Source organism: Podarcis liolepis (genome assembly GCF_965112155.1).
Source record: "Podarcis liolepis genome assembly, chromosome: 14".
NCBI classification, from domain to species: Eukaryota; Metazoa; Chordata; class Lepidosauria; order Squamata; family Lacertidae; genus Podarcis; species Podarcis liolepis.
Window position 1 is genome coordinate 49,489,805 of NC_139569.1, and position 21,098 is coordinate 49,510,902.

Sequence of the window (21,098 nt, forward strand, 5' to 3'; positions counted from 1 at the left end):
TTTTTAATCGGCCAGGAGGTGGCCCCTACCTTTCTGACAATTCAGCCCGCTCCTCCGCACGCTCCAGGTCGCTCTCAATGATCACCAGCTTACGAGCCACCTATAGCAATGGGGGAAGCAGGAGGAGGGGGGAGGCTCAGGGTCCAGAAGCAAAATGGAGAATCATCTCCCAACAACATCTGGAGGGCAACAGGTCAGGGAAGGTTGCCCCAAGTAACTGTGCTGCCCGTACTTGAGACAGGGAGGTGGAGAGGGAGACCATTTCAGAAGGCAGGAAGCCAAGGTCAAGTCCCCAGCTTCAGGAGGTGGTGTACAACTCCCAGCGATCCTGCCCTTGTGAAATTTCAGCACACTCTCTCAAACGCTTGCTAGGCAAAAGGCATCACTTTCCGCCCCGCTCTTGTGGGCTTCCTCCACAAAGCTTCTCTGCTCAGATCCTCGCGGTCTCTCAGTGGGTCACCCTGCCACCCCATGCCTTCTGCAGAGCATCTCAGGTCTCCCTCCTCACTGGTCCTCCTTGGAAACAGCAGCCAAACCGAATAACCTCCCAAGGGCCCCCGGCTGCGCTCAGGTACCCACCTCTTCATACTTGCGGTCAGCGTCCTCAGCAATGTGTTTGGCCTCCTTGAGTTGGATCTCCTGGATCTCCATCTTCTCCTCATCCTTCAGGGCTCTGCTCTCAATGACCTTCATTCCTCTGGAAGGCAGAAATTACAAGGGTTGGAAAAGAGCTTGCTATTGAAGGCCCAGTTGTGTCTCAACAATTCTGCTCCCCCTCACCCCCCAAAAAAGTTATTTCTGTGACCTGTAAGCAAATCAGCATAGCCTCTCTGATTTTGCCTAATTTATGCTTCCCTGGATAGTCCTATGGTATAAAGCACCTGCCTCCAACCCACTGGAAATCTTCTGCAGCCATCTCTCTGGCTAGGGAAGTTTCCACAATTTTAAAACACTATTAAGGACTTCCCACAAGTGCCTTCCTCACTGGTGGGCTGAAATTTTGTTTCCCCCTCTAGCTCATTGCGCTTTTGGGTACCAAAATTAAACTTCAAGATAGTCCAGCTATCTAGTACACGTATGGCTGCCACTCACTCGTATGGGAAAGAATAACTCGGTGCCACCCTTCCATGCTTGGCAGCGACTGGTTCAGCCTCTGCTCACAAATACTTTGCAGGGGTGTAAAAGGGCACAAACTTCCCTTCAAAACACACAGCTACTTACAACAACAGGCTATTTGCTAGTTTGCTTTTTTTTTTTAAGCCAGTGTTCAGGGAATTCCCATTTGCACAGGGGTGGCATTCTGAGGCACTGTATGCATCAAGAGGACTGTGTAAGCCAGCCCCATGCCCTTCTGGGGCTGAAAATGGTGTGCGGGTCAGTGGTCATGCATGCCTCAAATGCACACAAAGGCGGGGTTAACTGTATAAATTTGGAGAAATTTAATAAAATAATACCCTGGTGGACTGGGCCCCATGTCGGAGTGTGTGTGCATGTATGTATGCTTGTGTCCACATTCACACCATGCAGTTGAAGCACAATGATACCACTTTAAAAGGTCATGGCCTCCCCCCAAAGAATTCTGGGAGCTGTAGTTTGTTAAGGGTTCTGAGAGCACTTTGGAGATCCCTATTCCCCTCAGAGAGCTACAGTTCCCAGAATGGTTTAACAATCCCTCTTCTCAGGGAACTCTGGGAGGATATGGATGTGTGAAGGTGCCATTCAGGTGCCCCTCCCTATGTGCCCTCTTGCCAAGATATGCTGTGCATTAGGGTACATGGCCGAACACAGCCGAGGCTAAAAGGCAGGCCAGGCCACAGCAGCTGCTATGCTCCTGCCTCCAACTGAGGTGTGGTTTTTTTGAGATCGGACAACAGTTGGAGGGCTATCCCCACCTTTCGCTCTCATCTGCCGCCTTCTCAGCCTCCTCCAGTTTCTGCAAGGCTGTTGCCAGGCGCTCCTGGGCACGATCCAACTCTTCCTCTACCAGTTGGATACGCCTGTTCAGAGAAGCCACATCGCTCTCAGCCTGGGGAGAAAGGAAAACACCGTGACTTTTGAGGGAGCCCAAGAGGTGGTTGGGAAGCACACTGTGAAGAGGAAAGGAGACCTCAGCCAGGCCCCCCCCCCAGCGTCCTTCAGGTGTTTTGGACTACAACCCCCAGAGCTGTAAGTCTGAAACATCTGGAGGGTGCCAGGCTGGGGAGAAGCAGACGGAAACAAAATAGGGGAAAGTGGTGTTTTGAGGGGTTAGCAGAGAATAAGCAACCAATTCTTCAAGTAGGGGATTCTTTAAAAAAACAGACTGTGGCCATGTGTGTCCCCATCACCACTTGCCTAATCTGTTAGAATATTTCTCAACTCTTTCCTTTTCATGCGAGTTACATCATGATACACCTCAGGCAGTCTGATCCTTCACTCACTGAGGGATCAAGAGCCACTTTCACTTATAGACAGTCAAAGGAAATGGACCCCCCCATCTTTTAGAGTTAAAACATGAAGGGTGGGTCTTCTAGATCAAGGGCAAGAACACGAAGGGTGGGGAGACGAGGCCCAGCAACTGCCCTTTACAGGTGTGCTGCCCTGGATGCAACTCCTCCTGCTTCCAAAATTTAGATCAAAAGTGGCCAGCACAGCACCCTCTGTATGTTCTTGGATCCCCAACTCCCACCATCCTCAATGACCGGTCATGCTGGCTGGGGCAGACAGGAGTTGGGGATCCACCAACTTCTAGAAGGCACCATGTTGGCTACCATCATTCCAGATTGCAAACATCTTGGGGCAGAGAGCTGTCTTCTCCTTTGCACCAGCCTGACATACTTCCAGACTTTTTGCCCAAATCATGGAGTAAGGACGGAATTGCATTTCCCCCATGAAAAGCTTTGGGGTCTCTGCAGGGCATAAGCAGGCCATGGGAGTTTCTGGGAGTCCTGGACAGGACCCAAAGAGAGAGCTCAGACTCCTGGCTGATTCTCCAGGGCTGGGCTGATGCTGAATCCTCAGCTAAGTCAGCAAGAGAAAAAACCACAGCGCACAGGGAAGTGGCCTGCACTCTCAGATCCTCTGTGCCGGAAAGGGCACCAGTCAGTAGCTCCAACCCAACGTGTGGTGGCCCACGTGCCAAATATGATCCTATCCGGGAGGGGGAAAGAGTTCAATACTTTTTATACAACTTGTCAAGGGACGCTTTATTTTACAAGGAATGTCATTCCCTACAATTTTTATTCTAACATGAAATATGAGCAAACCAGACTACCTAATTTTAAATACTTCCACAAGTTCACAGCGACATGTCAACTTTGATGGAAACTCCACTGTGTGCAAGAGAGCTTACTCACTAGGAAGTGGGTTTAGGACTGCAACCTAAGCCACATTTTCATGTTCTTCTGCAAACTCAGTTGCTGTGGTTTTTGATGCAAAAGCCTCACTATTGCTTAGGAGCTCCATCAGTGCAAAAAGATCAGGAATAAATACAAGTTTCTGGAAGTCAAAAGGGCGACGCCACATTTCAATGCACTGAGCTCCTGTTCACTTGGGTGGGGCCTGCACAGAATTACTTCCTGGGCCGGCGTGGCTGAAGCAGAGTCCATGTGTGCTTTCCGAGGCTCTCAGTGTTACAGTACTTTCATCTCTGGGGAGGGGAAAACTGGCAAACAACCCTGGTCTCAAGTGCGGGAAAAAACCGATTAGGCAGCCCAGTTAATAATTACATCACAACTGATCTCAACCCAGTTGCAGTCTGCAGTGATTAAAGGTCAGTATCCCACTTCCTGTTCCCAAAGCAGAAAGTCAGCCGAGGTTTGCTTGTAGTTTCCTTGAAAGTCCCAAAATTATGGCCTTGCTCTCCCCCCCCCCGCCTTTCTCCCCTCTTTCTGCAAAGCAGGGCTTTTCCTTATATGGTAAAGAAAACTACCCATGACACCGGAGGGGCACTCCCAGGGCTAGCCGATAAACACAAGTTTCTGGTCTGTGTTTGCTCATAGTTTCACTATGAGAAGACCAGGGATTAATGATTGCTGCCGGGCTTGACAGCAACTATTTCCCTCCCCCTCCAGTCGCCATTCTGAAGTGAATGGGAAGGGAAGGGCACCCTCCACCCTGCAGAGACTCCCCTTCAACAACTCTGCTGGTTACCTGATCTCTGTGTGTTAAAGGAGTATCCTCACAGGATTTGGAACTTGCACAATACACTGGCCATTTCTTACAGCCTGGCCTCTAAGAGCTTGCCTGCTCTCCAGCCCTGCACTCCCATTCTGCAGCAGGCTAGACAACATTTTTACAGACTATCAACTTTTGTGGACTTGCTTAAACGACCTTGGCTTTAAAAGTCCTTGGGTTGATTATATATCCCCACCCCCCACCCACCCAAGGATGGCTTCTACATTATTTTCATGCTGTTGGAATTTGTTAAATGGGTTGATCTGGACATGTGTTTGGGGTTTTTTTTTTTTTTAAAAGGAATTGTGTTTGCTTTAATCTGTTTTTACTACTGTCTATTTGCTGCCTCCAGTCTCTTTGGAGAAACAAGCAAGCAAGAAAAATGTAAAATACACATACAAGGCTTCCTTAACAAGCAACGTTTTCTCAGATGCTGAGATGAGCCCCCAGGCATAGGACTGCGGCCTGAATTGCAAAACCATCTAAGTCACGGATGGGGAAACCTGGAATCCCAGGAGGCAGCATGGCCAATGGTCAGAGACGGCAGGAGTTGGAGTCCTGCTCCATCTAGAGCCCACATCCCGGAGCAGCCCTGGCTTCAGGTTTCCCCTGCCCCTCCTCTTCTCATCCCCGCCTCCCTCTGCTTTGCATGGTGATCAAGCAAACAAGTGGGTCACCTGCCATTAAGTCAAGCATCCACCCCACTCGGCACCTGCCCAACTAAATGTTTGCTGCAGAGAAAAGGGCAGGATCCCAGCAGGCAAACAGCAATAAAGGCCCCACCTGCACTATGCACTTAAAGCATCCCTTTTCATGGCCATGGCTTCCCCAAAGAACCATGGGAGCTGTAGTTTGTTAAGGGTGCTGAGAGTTGTGAGCAGGCCCCCATTCCCCTCAAGAGAACTACAGCTCCCAGAGTTCCCCGAGAAGAGGGATTGTTAAACCACTCCAGGAACTGTAGCTTTGCGAGGGGAATGGGGCTCTCCTAACACCTCTCAGTAGAGGGACATGGGTGGTGCTGTGGGTTAAACCACAGAGCCTAGGACTTGCCGATCAGAAGGTTGGCGGTTCGAATCCCCACAACGGGGTGAGCTCCTGTTGCTCGGTCCCTGCTCCTGCCAACCTAGCAGTTCAAAAGCACCTCAAAGTGCAAGTAGATAAATAGGCACCGCTCCAGCGGGAAGGTAAACGGCGTTTCCGTGCGCTGCTCTGGTTTGCCAGAAGCGGCTCAGTCATGCTGGCCACATGACCCGGAAGCTGTACCCCGGCTCCCTCGGCCAGTAAAGCGAGATGAGCACTGCAACCCCAGAGTCGGTCACGACTGGACCTAATGGTCAGGGGTCCCTTTACCTTTAATACTTCTCAGTAGCCTTAACAAACTACAAGTTCCCGGGATCCTTTGAAAGAAGTGATGATTTTAGAAGTGGCATCGCAGTGCTTGAAATGGAGGTGGGAGGGAGCTGCTGGCAGCCTGAACATTTTGTTGCAGGTGCCACTTTTTTTTTCAGCTTGTGTCTTAAAAAAACAGAACAAAACAAAACAAGTCCTGATCTGAACACCTGTATGGCAACCCTGTGCATAGCAGCCATGTGAAACTCAGCCTTGTAGCAAAGGAAACCAGATTCAAAGATGTTCACACTGGTTTTTCTTTTAAAAAAATGGTACCAACATCAATATGCATATTTATTTATAAGTCAAGGGAGATTATTCCCATGTAAATGAACACAGGATCACAGCTTGAGTGAAACTGGCTAGCAATGCTCAGGGAAGTTGCCCATCACCCAGGCGTCCATGATGTCTGAGTCACCAGCTGCACCTGCTCAAGGCAGAGTTCTTTTGTGGGTGAATCTCAGACAGCATGCTTGAGAATTTGCAGCCCAGACAGCACAACCACACACTAACAACCTGGATGAAGAGAAAGTTGCACCAAAAGCAGGGCAGGAAAGTGCACAAATAGGGGTCTTTTTCAATAGTAATGATGGCTAAGTGGAATCTCCATGTTTAGCGGCAATGTGTCTTTGAATGCTACTTTCTGGGGAGCAACAGCACCAGAGTGCTACCTCCTTTGTGGACCCCCAGGAAGTTGGCTACCACAGGAAACAGGATGATGAGCTAGAGAAGCCTTTAAAGGCTGGCCCAGAAGGGCTCTCTCATGGGTGGCATATGCAGAAAGTGACAAGGGAGATTGTCTTTCAGCAAATACCAAAGGGCAGGAGTCACAATCCAAAGAAACTGGGTGGTTGCGGGAGAGTTTTGTCATTTTAAGTACACTGTTAACCTGCAGAATTATCTGCCACAGGGAGCTGTGGTGTTGAGTAGCAAAGCCATTCCTTACACAACAAAAGGTGGGAGCATATTCTCCCAAATGAGAAGAGTCAGGGCAGGAGCAATGACCCCCAGATGTTGCCAGGGCTCCCATCACCCAGCAAAGCTGGCAGCCAGCATGGCCAGGGTTCAGGAGAGGTGGAGAGCAGTATTCTTGCAACATCTGGAGGGCCAAAGCTTGGCTGAGCAACTCCCCTGGCAGGCAACAAGGAATGCCATGGGGGTGCATGAATGGTCTGGCCCTCCCCCATCAGCCCACTTCATTCCCACATTGGCCATGGAGAAGGGAGGGAGGGAAATGTTTTTCCATAACCAGCACCCCTCATGCCCCAATCTGCTCTGCAGAAGGCTTTTATTACTATTGCTATTTTTTGCTAGTCTACTAAGAGAAGTGGTAGGACAGATGATGTTTCCATTCTGTAGGAGGCGGCGGCCATCCAATGGGCCACTGTGAGAAACAGATGCAGACCCAGAAGGGTCTTTGGCCAGATCCATCAAAGCTATTCTTATGCTCTTTGATCTGATCCAGCAGCAGGACTCTTCTGATGTTCGTTGAGAAAGAACTCTAGTCCAGGGTGCGGAACATCCTCCAAATGTTGCCCAACTACAACTCCCATCATCCCTGACCTTGCTGACGACTGCAGCTGATGGGGGAATGGAATCCAACACCTTAAGGAGGGCCAAAGGGTCCCCACCCCTCCTCTGGTCAACAAATTTGCACAGGCATAACACACAATGTTGTTTGCACCTAATACTGTGACCCTGTATTGGGAACATGCCAAAATGAATGTTCAGCTGCCTCTCAGGGCTGGGTGCAGTGCAAGATGTGCACAGAGGGGGTGGTCTCTCCTTCATTGGGGATGGGGGGCCACCTATATCAGTGATTCTTTAGCTGTGGGCCCTGCATTGTAGGGGGTTGGACTGGATGCCTCTCGAAGTCTATGAATCAGAGTGGGTCATCTAGGACCCCAAGGGTCATCGAGAGTCTAACCCTCTGCAATGCAGGAATCTTTTGGCCAACGTGGGGCTGAAACCCACAACCCGTTCTATGATTCTAAGCGGCATCTGGGTGTAGCCAGGAATTACTTTAGCGGGGGCAGACTTTTGTTGCAGGGGCAGAACCAAGATATCTGCAATGGAATTGATCAGTTAGTTATTTGATTGGGGGGTGCAGGCCCCCCACCCCCTGGCTACACCCATGGGAGCAAATCCCCCAACACTTTAAAGAGAAAAGTTAATATGGTGCAGAGGACAGGACACTGGGTTTTAAGTTGGGGAGGAATTCAAGTCTCTGCTTAGCTTTAAAGCTTTCTGGTTTAACTACGTCTCTGAGCCTCACCTACCCTCCCCCCACAAGTTAGGGAAGGGCCCTAGCTCAGAGGAGGAAATGGCAGAACAGCTCCTTCTTAGGAGGCACATGGTTCCAAGTTCGATCCTTAGGAGGCCCAGGCAGAGCTGGGAAAACCTCCTGCACAAATCCCTGGAGAGCCCTTGTAGCCAATACTGAGGCCAGGATGCTCCAATGGTCCCACTTGGCATCAGGCAAATTTCTGGGTAGGCTATGAGGCTGGCATGCCAATTTCTGCTGCTTACAAGGAAGGCCGGATAAACCGGAATCAAAGTGTGCACATTAATGCATGTCCTTCAAACCATGCTGTTTTGCATGGATTTTACTCCGTTTAAAAAAGTAAACACGTAGAACCCCCTCGCTGTGCCCAGAGCCCCGCCCTCTTCATCCCAAAGGTGTAAAGGTGGGTTTTGCGCTGCCCCGATTTCAGATTTTCAGGGGCATGTGGTGCAGACTTGCCCCTTGCGCCACCCCGCGCAAAGCAATCCTAAAGGGTAATTCACTCTAGCTACACCTCCTCTCCGAGCCCAAAGCGACTCCTGCAAGGCTCTCCTCGGCCTCGGTCGAAGCCGCGCCGCGCCAGGCTCCCCTTGCAACGGCCCGCTCGCTTCTCGCGGGGAACTTCCCAAAAGCGCCGCCTTTGTTCGCCGAGGCGAGGCCATCGCGGCAGCCCCGGCAGCCCCCTTTGTCTCCCGAGGAAGGTTTTGGGGCGCGCTTTGCAAAGCGCGCAGGGCACGAGGCCCGCGGCGGGGAGCGGTCCGCCGAGGAAGGAGACGGGGCTCCCTCTCGTCTCCGGGATGGAAGGGCCACCGAGGAGCTGCCGACTCCAAGCGGGGCTCCCCAAGACCCTCCTGGCTGGAAAGAGAAAAGACCCCCTTTTCGCGCTCCGCGTCCTCCCGGTTCCCAGGCGAGCTGGGTCGGGGCTCCCGAGGCGCAAAGGCGCAGGAAGGGCGGCCGCCGCCCTTGGGACTGCGGCGCCCGGCGCGATGCTCGGAGGATGGCTACCTGTTCGCGCAGCGCCCGCTCCTCGTCGAGCTCCCGCTGGAGCCGGCCGGCCCTTTCCTCGGCGCCGTCCGCCTGCTCCTGCAGGCTGCGGATCTTGCGGCGCACGGCCTCCAGCGAGCTGAGCCCCGCCGCCATGGGCGCCGCAGGAGAGACGAGCGAGGAGGCGAGGCTGCCAGAAGGGGAAGCGGGCCGAGGCCGACCGGCAAGCAGCGCGGCGCAGGGCCAGGAGGCAAGGCGGCGCCCACCCCGGCTCCTCCCGCCTCGCCGCCTCCGGAAGTCCGCCTTCGCGGCCCCGCCAGCGCCCACCTGCGCCGCCGCCAGGAGACGCCGCGTCTCGGCGCGGAGCCGCGCCCTGCCCTGCAGTGGGCTGCGCGGGCACTTACTCACAAGTAAGCCGCAGTCCTTTCAAGGCCGCATCTTCAGCGCCTGAAGAACCGCTCAAGCCCAACCAGCATCCCCGAGATCTGCGGGACTTCCTGCGGATGAAATGCGCTGCGGATCGCGCTGCGAAATTCCTCGCCAAAGTTATATGTGGAGACCTCCACCCCTTTTACACTGTTAGTTTGGAAGTAAACCTCTCCCCTTATTAATTTTTAAAAATCAATAATATATATATCCAGCTTGATTGTAACAAGTGGAATTGTAAAACCAGTGGAATTCATTTCCTAGAATTCCTCGGGAGTGAGTCCATCTCTAGTTCCAAGCCGTGGGATTTGCTACTGAGTACGCGTGTCCACGGGGTCCAATGGATCACGAAGTCGGACACGACTAAACAACAACAACAACAACAAGCATGTCCATGATCAGTTTGCATGCAGACACAGTTCCTCACATACTTTTTTTGCAAGGCCCACAAAATCTTACAGCGGAGTAAACACTTCTGGGATCGTGCTATGTGATCTGCTTTTCTTTGCCTCTCTGCATAAGAGGACCCAAATATTTCCCCAGTGCGTGGCCCTGAAGAGGCAGGCAAGCTCTGGACTGTAGCAGAGGTCAAGGTGAAGGATGCTCTTTCACAAACACCTCAAATCCCTGCATCAATAAATCTAGCATGTCAGGGTTATGCCTTAGCTTGTTTTCATGGGCGTACGAGCTATCTAGATGTTTTTGTATCAGTATTGTAGTGGAATTTATTAACCAAGTAAATATATTAACCATTTTTGCACACTGAGATACAGTCCTGTCCTGTGAGCCCTTCCTTGCTGCCTGAAGTGGAATAGCTCTGACACGAGATGAGAGAACTTGGTATTGAATGCAGCCGGATCTCGCATGCAGTTCCCAATGTGCAGCCCTCTGACCCACATGACTCTTGCTTGGCTAGCAAGGAGGGGTCACTTGGCCTTGTTCCTGTGCTGTGGTGGACTAAGGCGGCTTTGTCCCAGGCCTGTTCTGCTTGAACTGCCCCAGCCTCTCTCTTCTCTTTGTACAAAGACAAAATGCCCTGGGGCAGGAATGGGCGAGAGGTTTGGGGGCAGAAAAGGGGGAGGGTGGAAGTGAATGGAGACTTTCCAGAAAAGGTGCACAAGTGCCACCTGGTGGCCAAAGATTCACAGCACTTCCAAGGTGGAAGGTGTTGTGCTCCCAGGGACAGATGCTTTGGCTCAGAGTGATACTACAGCAACATTTCCTGGCTTTAAACCATCTAAAGAATTGAGCCAGCTGTCACAATAGCACTGTAGGAAGTAGTTACCAGGGACTGAGCCTGCTACAGATTCCCAGCATTAATTGTTTAGCAGGCTACCTAGCAAGAGCCAGATATGCAAAAACAAGACAGACTCCCACCAACAGAGATTGCAAAAAGGCCACCATAACAAAGCAAATGAAATGGGAGGACATGAGAATGAAAGGTGCTTGTCTACGTTTCTGGAAACCATTATTGGAGAAATGCAGTGCAATCTTAGGCAATCTTATTCAGAAGCAAATCCTGTTGTGTCTGATGGATATTACTCCTCAGTCTGGAAGGGCTGGAGCTCAGTGGCTTTGCATGCAGATGGCCCCAGTTTCAATCCCTGGCACCGCCAGGTATAGCTTTCTATTGTCTGAAACCCCGGAGAACTGTTGCCAGTTAGTGTGAGGTAGATGGACTAAGGGTCTGATTCAGTACAAAGCTGCTTAGGTTTTTAGGATTGTGGGCTTAATGACACTTAGCATTTGCTGGCATTCAAATCATTTCACATGCCTTATCTCACCAATCCTCACAAGAGTTCTGCAAGGTAGACCAATATTATTACCATCTCTACATTGGTCTATGTTTGCAGGGAAGGCTTAGAGAACTTGCATGAATTCTGAAAAGTATGCTTGTTCAAGATATCAGCAAACAGAATTGTGGCCTCTGTGCAACTCTAGGTGTGTTCGGTGGGAGAAGGGGGCTTTACTTCCTTCTATTTGGGAAAGAGCAAAGAGGTTTTAAATTGGCTCTGAACATGCTTGTGTTATAATGCAAATGGAATGGAAAAATTGTGCCCCGCCCCCTGAGAAAACAGGAAGGGGGAAGGAGCAGGACTTGCTGGGCTAGAGAAAACTAGGAAGAATACTGGCTGAATCACAGGGAATGTCAAACCAGAGAATCGCCTTGAGTTGAACACTCCATATTCCAGAGTCATTCTAGGATAGGTGGGGCTTAGGGACAGCAGGATGCTAAAGTGCTGTCCAAAATACTCCAGATATCTCCGAGGAGTTTCGTAGCAACAAGGCACAGGGGGATTCTTGGCACCACCAGAAAAACCACAGTGGAGGACAGTCGAGGAGATGCCTTATGCCATCACCATTCCTTCCTTCTGATTGCAGAACCAGGTGGCTAATTCCAAAAGGATGCCTCTTGTAACTGACTCCAATTGGCTGGTCTTGGGGGTTTGGTAAAAAAATGAAAGTGGATCCTAAAGCCTGCCTGCTCCTGATCTCGTCCAGTACTGCTGTCTTTGACTGGCAACAGCTTGTCAGGGTCTCAGGCAAGGATCCTTTAAAGCAGGCTTTGCCAGTCTGGTGCCCAGCTGGCTGGAGTTGATGGGAGTTTTAGTTCAAAACCCGGGGGGGGGGGTGTCACCAGATCACCAAACTTCTACATGCAAAAACCAGGGGTGTCTGCCATTAAGCTATGGGCTTCTCTTTTTCTGCTCCCCCATAGGGAGTGGTTTCCTCACTCCTACCTTATCTACTGATATGAGCTATGACAAAGGCTAGCCAGGGTTTCCATTTGACTAGGATTTGCAACTTCAGTTAAACTTTGGCTTCAAATCTTGGTCAGATGAGTCGCCAAGTTGGGTGTGGTGGGTGTTGGCCTATGGCAGAATCAGCTCCTCCTCAGCCCTGGTTTAAGCATGACACCAGGTGTGTGTGTGTGTGTGTGTGTGTGTGTGTGTGTGTGTGTATTAAAAACCCAGTAATTTGACAACCTACCTGGCTGGGACTGAGCACTTGGCATCTACAGAACCTTCTGCCAGGTTTTCAGCCCCAACCAGGTGCGTTGTCTCTGGTGACTGTGTGAGCAAAAGGAGTACGCCAGAAATCCAGTCTGTGGCATGTGGCTCTGGCGCACTAGTTGTTTCTACATGTAGATGTTTCTGCTTTTAAATACAGCTTCATATTTAAACTGAGCTTCAATTGTTTGCTTTAAAAATGAATGGAGAAGTCTGCAAGGAGGGTATTTTTTTAAAGAGAGAAGTTGCTTAGCCCTCTTCATTATAACAGTTTCCTTTCCACAAGACAGGATGTTCCACGTGTTCAGAATTATATCCTACGGAGGCCGGCACATGGAAAATATTGTTCTGGTCATCCAAATTGATTTTTAGTTGAAAGCTGTGTTCAGAAGCCAGAAGGAACTTGGCCTGCTCACTCTCCTGGGAGGGAGGAAACCCCCCACGGATGGCCATTTTGGATTACCATAAACCTCCTGAGGAAGCCTTCAAAACACACAGGCACTCAGGGCAGAAGTGGAGGATGGAGTAACAGGCAGATTTCAGCTGCCATTTCATGCACCTGGGAAGTAAGCCCCAGATTACTCAACTCACCTTACTTTTGAGTACATATAATAGTATAGGATTGGGCTGAAAGGCTGCAATCCCTAAACAATTACCAGCCAGCAAGCCCCACCCCACTCAGTCTACTCAGTGGGACTCAGTCCTGAGTCAACATGCTGCAGGAGTAGTAATGATCTCTCTCTCTGTGTGTGTGTGTGAGAGAGAGAGAGAGAGAGAGAGAGGGGGGAGAGAGAGAGAGAGAGAGAGAGAGAGACTCTCTCTCTCCTGATAGCAAACATAGCTTTCAAAGCCAAGCAAGTTCAGATGGGGCTGCCTGTACTACAGCTTTCTGGCAGTGAAGGCTTCTGAAAGGAGGACCTGTGACAATTTAGAACAACAGGGCACACCTTTACAGTAAAAGGGCACCTGCCAAGACTCTGCTGACTGGTGGAGGCCACGCAGGGAACAGGATAGCAACACCCTAAAGTTACTCATTAAGCTGTTCCCTCCCACTACAGGCAAACCAGTGTGTCTCAAAGGAAGTGATTTGGAGGCTGACTGCCGTCTGCTTTGCCCATGACTAATGTCCCCGCAGTTGCCCAATCCCAGCCGGTAAAGGTGATCTCACTCCAGGGAGCCCTTCCTCATGCACACTCATTTAACATCCGTCCTTCCCTAAGCATTTTTCTGAATCAATCCAGGAAATTATTTCCTCTCTAGGCAAGTTGGCCTTCTAGATCAAGTAGCACTGGATCTCCCACACCTAAAAGGTACAGGATGGAAAAAGATGGGGAAGGAGCTCTCGCTTTCCTTTCAACATTTGCAAGCCAATGTGCCTGCTTTCTGAATTAAAGGGAAACTGCAAGAGTCTCCTTCTGAGAATCCAGTAGCATTTCTCAGCTCTCCCCAGCCTTCATCTGAGACAAGCCATTTCAAAATAGTCTGCATTCTTTTCCTTATAAGGAATATCTCCCCTGGATCTATATGCGGTTCCTTTGAACAAGTTAAATAAACCGGCTGGCTGGAATGCTGACTTCCATCTATAGAATGCCACATACGGGGGAAACACATCTGAAGCAGATTAGACGCAGCCTGTCTCTCAGACGAAGAGTCATTCTGTGGTTCTATGGCTGAAATTAAGTCAAACAGATTCCTTTCTAGGCTGGGCACAAGACTTTCTTTTTTAATCCTACGCAATGGACTGAGCAGAAATAAGAAAGAAGTTTGTCTTCCAACTTGCACTGGATCTTCTTCATTTAACACCGCACTTTTGCCCATTCTTTCTAAAACCACTTATGTATATGGAAGTTATGCTACCATTTTTCAAATGAGTGAAATATAAGTGACATCATCTGCTTGGGATGTGCATCACCCGCTCTAAACTTGGGAGGACGTCTTTACTTGGAAAGAATTTCCCTTGCACCGTAATGGACGGGGAGCTACAAATGTCTGAGAGTTACATGCATGAGACTATTTAATACTCGTCAAGGGTTAGACAGGTGGGCGGAATGAGAGGCTGCAAAGGGTGCAGCTCTCACCCAGACCATATAAAGTGCTGAGCTATATATAACCCCGATGCTTATTCTCTGGATCTATCTCCTGCAGACTGCAGACCCAGCAAGTATCACCTTCCGGGCTGAGTCCTCACAGCTGTAGTTTTCTTGACAAACCTTCTGACTTTCAAAACCAGAAGATGGCTTGGAAGTTAAGAATCATTGGCCTACCTGTACCCTCAAATCCTTAAGCACAGACATATTTTGGTAGCCTACTGGGTATCCATTATATGCATTGGAGCCTCAACTCAACAGCCCTAAGTATTTACATCCCTTCCCTGTTTTATGTGTATCAATATGTGTCTTTTGAATAGTTGCAAAGATTTTAAATGTAACATCAATTATCCCTTCATCCTCTGCCTGCATATTGACTCCCGAGAGACATCTTTCCCCTTCGCTTATGAAGCTGTAGCACTTCACATGCTTGGAGGTACCCAAAATGAACAAATGGTACCCATGCTCTTTGGTGATGGGGTGACTGTCATCATGCAAGGAAAATGGTCTGTTCCTGCCCATCCGCCCATGTCAAGAGATGCCTGGCCCTGAAGATGGACTTGTGCGGCCTTAAGAGATGGCATGGGCTGATGGCAGCCCAAATGTTAGTGGTGTGTATGATGGTGGAAAGGGAAGGGTACTCACATCTGCAGCCTTTTTCTCTGCCACCTCCAACTTTTCCTGGGCATCTTTCAGGGACTCAGAATATTTGTCCAGTTCATCTTCAGTGCTCTTCAGCTTCTTTTGCAGAGACACCAGCTCATCCTCCAGCTGGTTGTGGCGTGGGGAAAGCAGGGAGGACGTGTGGGAGAAGGGGGTGCAGCAGGCAAGGTGATCGCGTACAGGAGAGGTGCAGGTGCAGAAGGACAGATGGACAGAGGAGGAGAGAAGGAGGAAAGAGGGAGAGAAGGAGAACCGTTAGCATCCTCTCAGCACGGTACCTTGGTGGCCTTCTCATCCGCAGCCAGCAGGCTCTCTTCCGCTTTGTGCTGCTCTTCCAGAACCCGGTCCCTCTCATCCTCAGAGGCCCGCAGTTGCTTTTCCAACTGCAGAATGTCCTCCTCCAACTAGCCACGCATGTTAGAGGCAAAAGAGGAGGAGACAGACAACACACTCAGATGCATTTGTGTCCAGGGACATTGCCCTGCCTTCAGCCACCCTCTTGGATTCCTCCCACCCACCCTGGAATTAGCAAGCACAATGTTTTTACACGTCTCCATCACATGGGCAGACAAGACCAGAAGCAGGAGAAAAGGCATTAACCAAGTGGCATGTGAGGCAGGATGCAACAGATCTGAGCCGTGGACTCAGCCCCATCCACAGGCCAGTCCACACCCTGTGCTTAGATATAGTTATTGACTTAGAGGGCTTGGTGGTTCTTTTTATTTTTTAACCCCACTCTGGAGATCACTTAAAAAAAAGTGGGGTGGGAGACAGTCCCTGATTTGAACTGGACCCCAGTCCAGCTATACTTAATCACTAGTCCGTCTTGCTGAAACCAACAAAACAAGTTATTTGTGAGTAACTATTTTCAGTGGGGCTTAGTCACGACAAGCTTGAGCTGGCCTGGCCTGGTTGATGGCAAGGACCCTCATGCCCACTTGGAAGCCAAGCAGAACGGGGAATGTTGGGGCTTCCTCCCACAGGGAGGCTGTGGGCTCAATCCTCTAGGCATGCCTCCTTAGGATCAGGGCCCTTGACCCCAATGGGCAAGCCTCACTGCCTGGCCTTCTGCATCTTTTCTCATAAGTAAAATCCCACCCCCATGGGATTTTACTTCTGAGAAAAGAGGCTTCTGGTCCTGCTGTAGGGATTCTGCTCCTCTTATTGCAGTGAAACTAGTTTGACGCTCAGAAAGCTGGCAGGCCAGCCTGTGTCTCCGTGTGTCAAAAAGTCCCAGGGCACACCCTGCTTCTCCTCCTCCACGACCTGGGAGCTGCGGAGCGGGGCCTGCTACCGTCGAGCCACCGTCCAGAAACGTTCCCCTTCAGCCAACTGCTTTCCTCCGGAGGAGGTGCAGGCCCCTTCTCTCCCATGAGCCCAGCTTCTTCCAGGGGCAAAAAAGAAAGACTCCCCCAACTTTAGGCAAATTTCCTCGACGGCCCACCGCGCGCCCTCTTTCTTACAAAGCACTCCAGAAACCCAACGCCGGGAAGGCAGCCCGTCAGTCTGGAACCTCCTGGAGATCCACGGACCTTACTCCCGAGGAAACACGTCGAGAATCGGGAGGGTCGTTTGCTGGAGCGCCCCCTCGCCTTCTCGGGGGGTGGTTCCCCATATTCCCCAGCCCCGCTCCAAACTCCCTCCACTCCCCTGCGGGGCCCCGACGGGGCGTCCGCCCACCTGCTTGCTCCTGTCCTCGGCCGCCTTCTTGTCGGCTTCGGCTTGCTCGGCCCGGTCCAAGGCGTTCTCCTTGTCCAGTTTGAGCATCTGCATCTTCTTCTTGATGGCATCCATGGCGGCGGCGGTCGGGGGTCAGCGGCAAGAAGAAGAAGAACGTCCCGGTTCGAAGGCGGCGGCGGACCTGTGCGTCTGGCTGCTGCTGCTGCTGCGTCTGGAGCTGCCTTCCTGGAGGAGGCTGGGCTGCGCGGAGACGAAGGGCCGGGCTGAAGTGCGAGCGCCTCCCCAGTCGCGCCGGGCAGATAAGTACCGCCGTCCCCGGGGGCCGAGTGCATTCCTGGAGACATCCAATACTTTTTTGGGAAAGGGCTCGCGCCGCCCTTCCTCCGCCCGCCCGCCTCCCCAGCCCTCCTCCTCCTCCTCTCCTTCTCCGCATCTTTTTCTCTTCTCCCTGCCATTTGATCCCAGAGATGCCTATATAAGGGCAAAGAGGGACGGGGCGAGAAGGCAGGAGCCGCCGCTGCCGCTGCCGGGGAGCCTCCGTCCAACCTCGCGGCCCGACGGCGCTTCTGCTTCTTCCCCAGTGGCGTAGCGTGGGGGGTGCAGGGGGGGCCGGCCGCACCGGGCGCAACATCTGGGGGTTAGGGTTAGGGGGCGCAAATCCACGGGTTAGGGGGCGCAAATCCACGGGTTAGGGGGCGCAAAGTACTTGCCTTGCCCCGGGTGCTGACAACCCACGCTACACCACTGTTCTTCCCCCAAGACGCGGCCCAGGATGGCCCTCAGCAGCCTGGACGGCTTTCCCAGGAGGCGGGTGAAGACCACGGCCGGCCGTTGGGCTCTGCCTGGCCCCTTGCTGCCTTCCACCTCCGCCGTCGGAAGCGGGAGATTCCTCCGAGCGCAAGTGGCCAGCGCGCCCTGCGCCTTCCCGTCCTTTGGGGCATCTTGTGAGAAGAGGGTGATGGACCCGATGGACGCCCCCCTCCCAGGCTCTTTTTACCTTTATACAGTCCAGGGGGAAGCGGGTTCAAAGGCAGATTCAAGCCATTAAGCTCTCCAACTTCCTTGGATTAATTGATTGTATTTCCTAGACGCTTTTCATTCAAATGAATCCCAAAGTGGTTTGCAAACAATAAAGAATATCGTAATACAGCATAACAGAACCTCTCAAGTACAGCATAAACCATATAAAATAATTAACAAATCATCAGTGAAATAATTACAATCGCTTTATAAAATACTTTACTGATAACCCTGAAGAACGGCAGCCCCTGAAATCAAACCTTGAAGTTTGGCAAACTCAAATAGAGTGAACGTCCTGGAGTGGGGAGGGAGGCAAGCTGGGATTTTGCCTTCCCCACCCTTTTGTAATTGTTATGTACTGGAAATCAATAATAATATAATAAAATTTTGAAAAAAAACAGTTAATATCTATGGAACACTATTAACAAAGCAATGAAAAACAAGCTAACCATCACAATTACAACAAAAGTCATTATATATGGCATTTATAGCCTATAAAACATGAGTCTTTGGGCCACTCCTCCCTCAGCCTGATCTACCTCATCTTGGGAGGGTGGCACTGAAGGAAAGAGAGCCGGGCTCTATAGAGGAAGGGTAGGCAATTTCTTTTGTTGAGGGTGGGCCTATGGTGGGCGGAGCCAGAGACAAAAATGTTCTGGATTAACTGATCTGGAATCAGGACAACCTGGCTTTGATGTCCACCATGGCTACTACCTCCGGTAAGAATGCCTAGGCTTGACCCGGCTATAGAGTTCTGCAGCTGGACACCTTGCATGCTGCAGCCTCTCTCTGCCCCTGGGTCACTCAAGCCTCACCTGGGGATGGCGCTGCAGCTGGGCGGACACAGCGTTGCTGCCTACTCTCCTCTGCACCCCCCGGTCAGGCTTGACCCAGGAATGGAGTTGCGGCTGGTGGCGTTTGGCGCAAGGGAGCTGCCCGTCTCTGCAGCTCCCTCACACTCCAGATCCAGGCTCTGATGAGGGAGCCTGTTGTGGTGGCCCCTGGACCACGGCCCCCCCAGCCTTCCCCCCACGCTACACCACTGGGCCAACCAGATGCAGGCAGAAGCTGAGCACCAGAGGCCTCTCCCCTTCTGCAGTTTCCAGCAAGTGGTGTGCAGAAGCACAGAAAGTGTGTGGGTGATGAGATGTACATAAAAAATCCAGGCAAAACGAGGAAGCAGAAAAAGGAGCCCTGATGGGATGGAAGAGTGGGCAACTTCAGAAGGCATTTGAGGACCACATCAGGTGCGACCCTGGGTCTCAGGTTTTCCCCTTTGTGCTGTAAGAGAATTGCAAGATCTAATTGTACTAAAAGAAACACAATAAAATCAAGCAATAACATGTTTTAAAACTTAGATGGACAACCAGTTTAAAACCCATCCATTGCTTGAATTGAAACAAATGTACCGTACACACAACTCAAATGCTACTTACAATTTTTTCAGACGATGCTGTAGTGAAAAGGCCATGTTACAAATTTGTTTCCCCCTCCCCGCATTTCCTTGTTGCAATAACATGCCAGAGACAAAACAGTCAAAGAAAGAAAGAGACCAAGTGTGCTCTCTTAACTTGCTGCCTTGCTGATTAATCAACCCCAGAATTCATTGGTTAACCTCCAGAATAAAGTTTATTGCCCTGTTTTAAGATATGGGAGAGGATTTGGATTAGTCAGTCTTCCTTTGCTGCAGGAAACTGAGGTCCCAACCCCACAATCTTTCTCTCTCCCCCACCCCAGTGACAGGTCTCAGTCTTCGAACATACATGACAGACCTTTCTGTAGAAGTAGAGCATTTGCTCTGCGTGCAGAAGGTTCAGTCCTGCCATCTCCATGTTGGCTCGTGAAAACCTCCTGTCTGAGCCAGTGCAGAATCTATACTAGGCCATATGGATTCATGGTCTAACTCTGTATAGAGGAGAATGTTTCTAAGCATGCACAGATGTTTCCCCATACATATTCAGATGGGGAAGGCTTCTGAGGCCTTTCTGCCGGCTTTGTTTATGAGTTATTTAAATGGTTTTATTGATATACTGTACACTGTTTTATGTGTTTTGCCTTTTACACCTTTAGCCTTTTTGAAGTAAGCAAATTAATGCTATTATTATTATGCCTGATCCGATTGCTTCTTCCTGTGGGCAGGGCAGGGGCTATACTATGATCCATCACACTCTTTGTTCCAGATAAATACAAAAATGCTAGCAGTAAGATGAACTTCACATTAATCAAGAAGAGAATATCCCTGAGCATGCGTAAAAAAATAATTCCCCTTGCACTGCAGTAAGACAGGAGGAAGAGAGTTCAGAACAAAGGGGATGACTTCTGAGTCAAAGCAGCCTCATGCCAGCAACTAAACACCCTGTGGGGATATTCTAACCTGCACTATCAACTGTCCATGCAAAACAAGCTGCTGATCACTATTCCAAATTAATAATGTTTGCAGAGTGTTGCCAGTGCCCTAAAGGCAGCTTTGCATGTCACACTGCCAAGTTTGCCCTTATCATAGAACTGTATCCAGTCCCAGGGTCCTCAGAGACTGTGTCTGGACTATGTAGTTCAAAGTTTGCAAACACTCTGCTGTGTTCACACCAGAGTTCACACGACCTTTTTAGGGGGAGCTGAAATCCTTGAGGACATTAAAAGTCCATTTGTTTATTTAAGTGTTTTTAGGTCTCTCAAGGTAAATACCCCACAAGGCAGCTGACAATTACTTAAAATACAAAACTACAAAAACAGATGCTTATAAAAACAAAACAATAAAACACCACAAATGAACAGAAGATAAACCTTTTCATAAAGTCTGGCTAAAAGATGAAAACTAGCTTCAAGGGTAGCATCACAACTGAGGGTCTGATTGACTCATGAAACCCCTTTTCTGCTTTTCACTCACAGGCCAGGCAGGGGAAGAATATTTTCGTAACTGCAGCAGCCCTGGTAGATCAGATTTTGGCATGTCATTACATTTCTAATGGGAACAACACATGTGGGAACTGAATGAGGAATGACGTCGGCAGAGGTTAGGTTCGGGGAGGTATAAAAATATTTAGCTTTGAGCTACATAAGCCTGCACTTTCCCCTTTCCCACTGCCCCAATTGCTGACAATTCGCTTAAAATGACATTAATATAAACCCACATTCATTTGTGTCATCTGTGAGGCAGAGCACCCCACACATTGGAAGCCGAGGGAGTGCTCCATTTTTCAGAGTTAAAATGGGATCTTTTCGCAATCGTGCTCACCCCTGAAAATGTTTATTCTAAGAGAAAGTGTGATGCCTCTTGAAAGGAACTTGATGCCCTCTTATACTCCACAAGTCACTGACCTGATCCGAAGGACATGGGGCCCAGATCATTGACTCACACAGGGATACAATGGGCAAACTCTTCTGAGAACAGATAATCTG

The 21,098-nt window shown here is 50.3% G+C and overlaps 1 protein-coding gene across 18 annotated transcripts in view; it reads right to left on the reverse strand.

The window, feature by feature from the left end:
- TPM1 (tropomyosin 1) overlaps nucleotides 1–21,098 on the reverse strand; it is a gene marked incomplete at its 3' end in the record, with an annotated part of 51,875 nt that overhangs the window by 13,528 nt on the left and 17,249 nt on the right. For 4 of the 18 annotated variants that reach the window (XM_083475991.1, XM_083475997.1, XM_083475984.1 and 1 more), the window contains exons 1-5: nucleotides 16,680–17,217; nucleotides 14,982–15,107; nucleotides 1,893–2,026; nucleotides 580–697; nucleotides 30–100 (exon numbers count right to left, since the gene is read on the reverse strand). In XM_083475991.1, the coding sequence (XP_083332117.1) occupies nucleotides 30–100; nucleotides 580–697; nucleotides 1,893–2,026; nucleotides 14,982–15,107; nucleotides 16,680–16,793 (563 nt within the window). In that variant the 5' untranslated portion in view covers nucleotides 16,794–17,217. Of the gene's footprint in view, nucleotides 1–29; nucleotides 101–579; nucleotides 698–1,892; nucleotides 2,027–8,833; nucleotides 9,239–14,981; nucleotides 15,108–15,277; nucleotides 15,404–16,679; nucleotides 17,246–17,421; nucleotides 19,001–21,098 lie in introns of those variants that run through there. The other 14 variants (XM_083475998.1, XM_083475992.1, XM_083475994.1 and 11 more) reach the window with 9 other exon arrangements.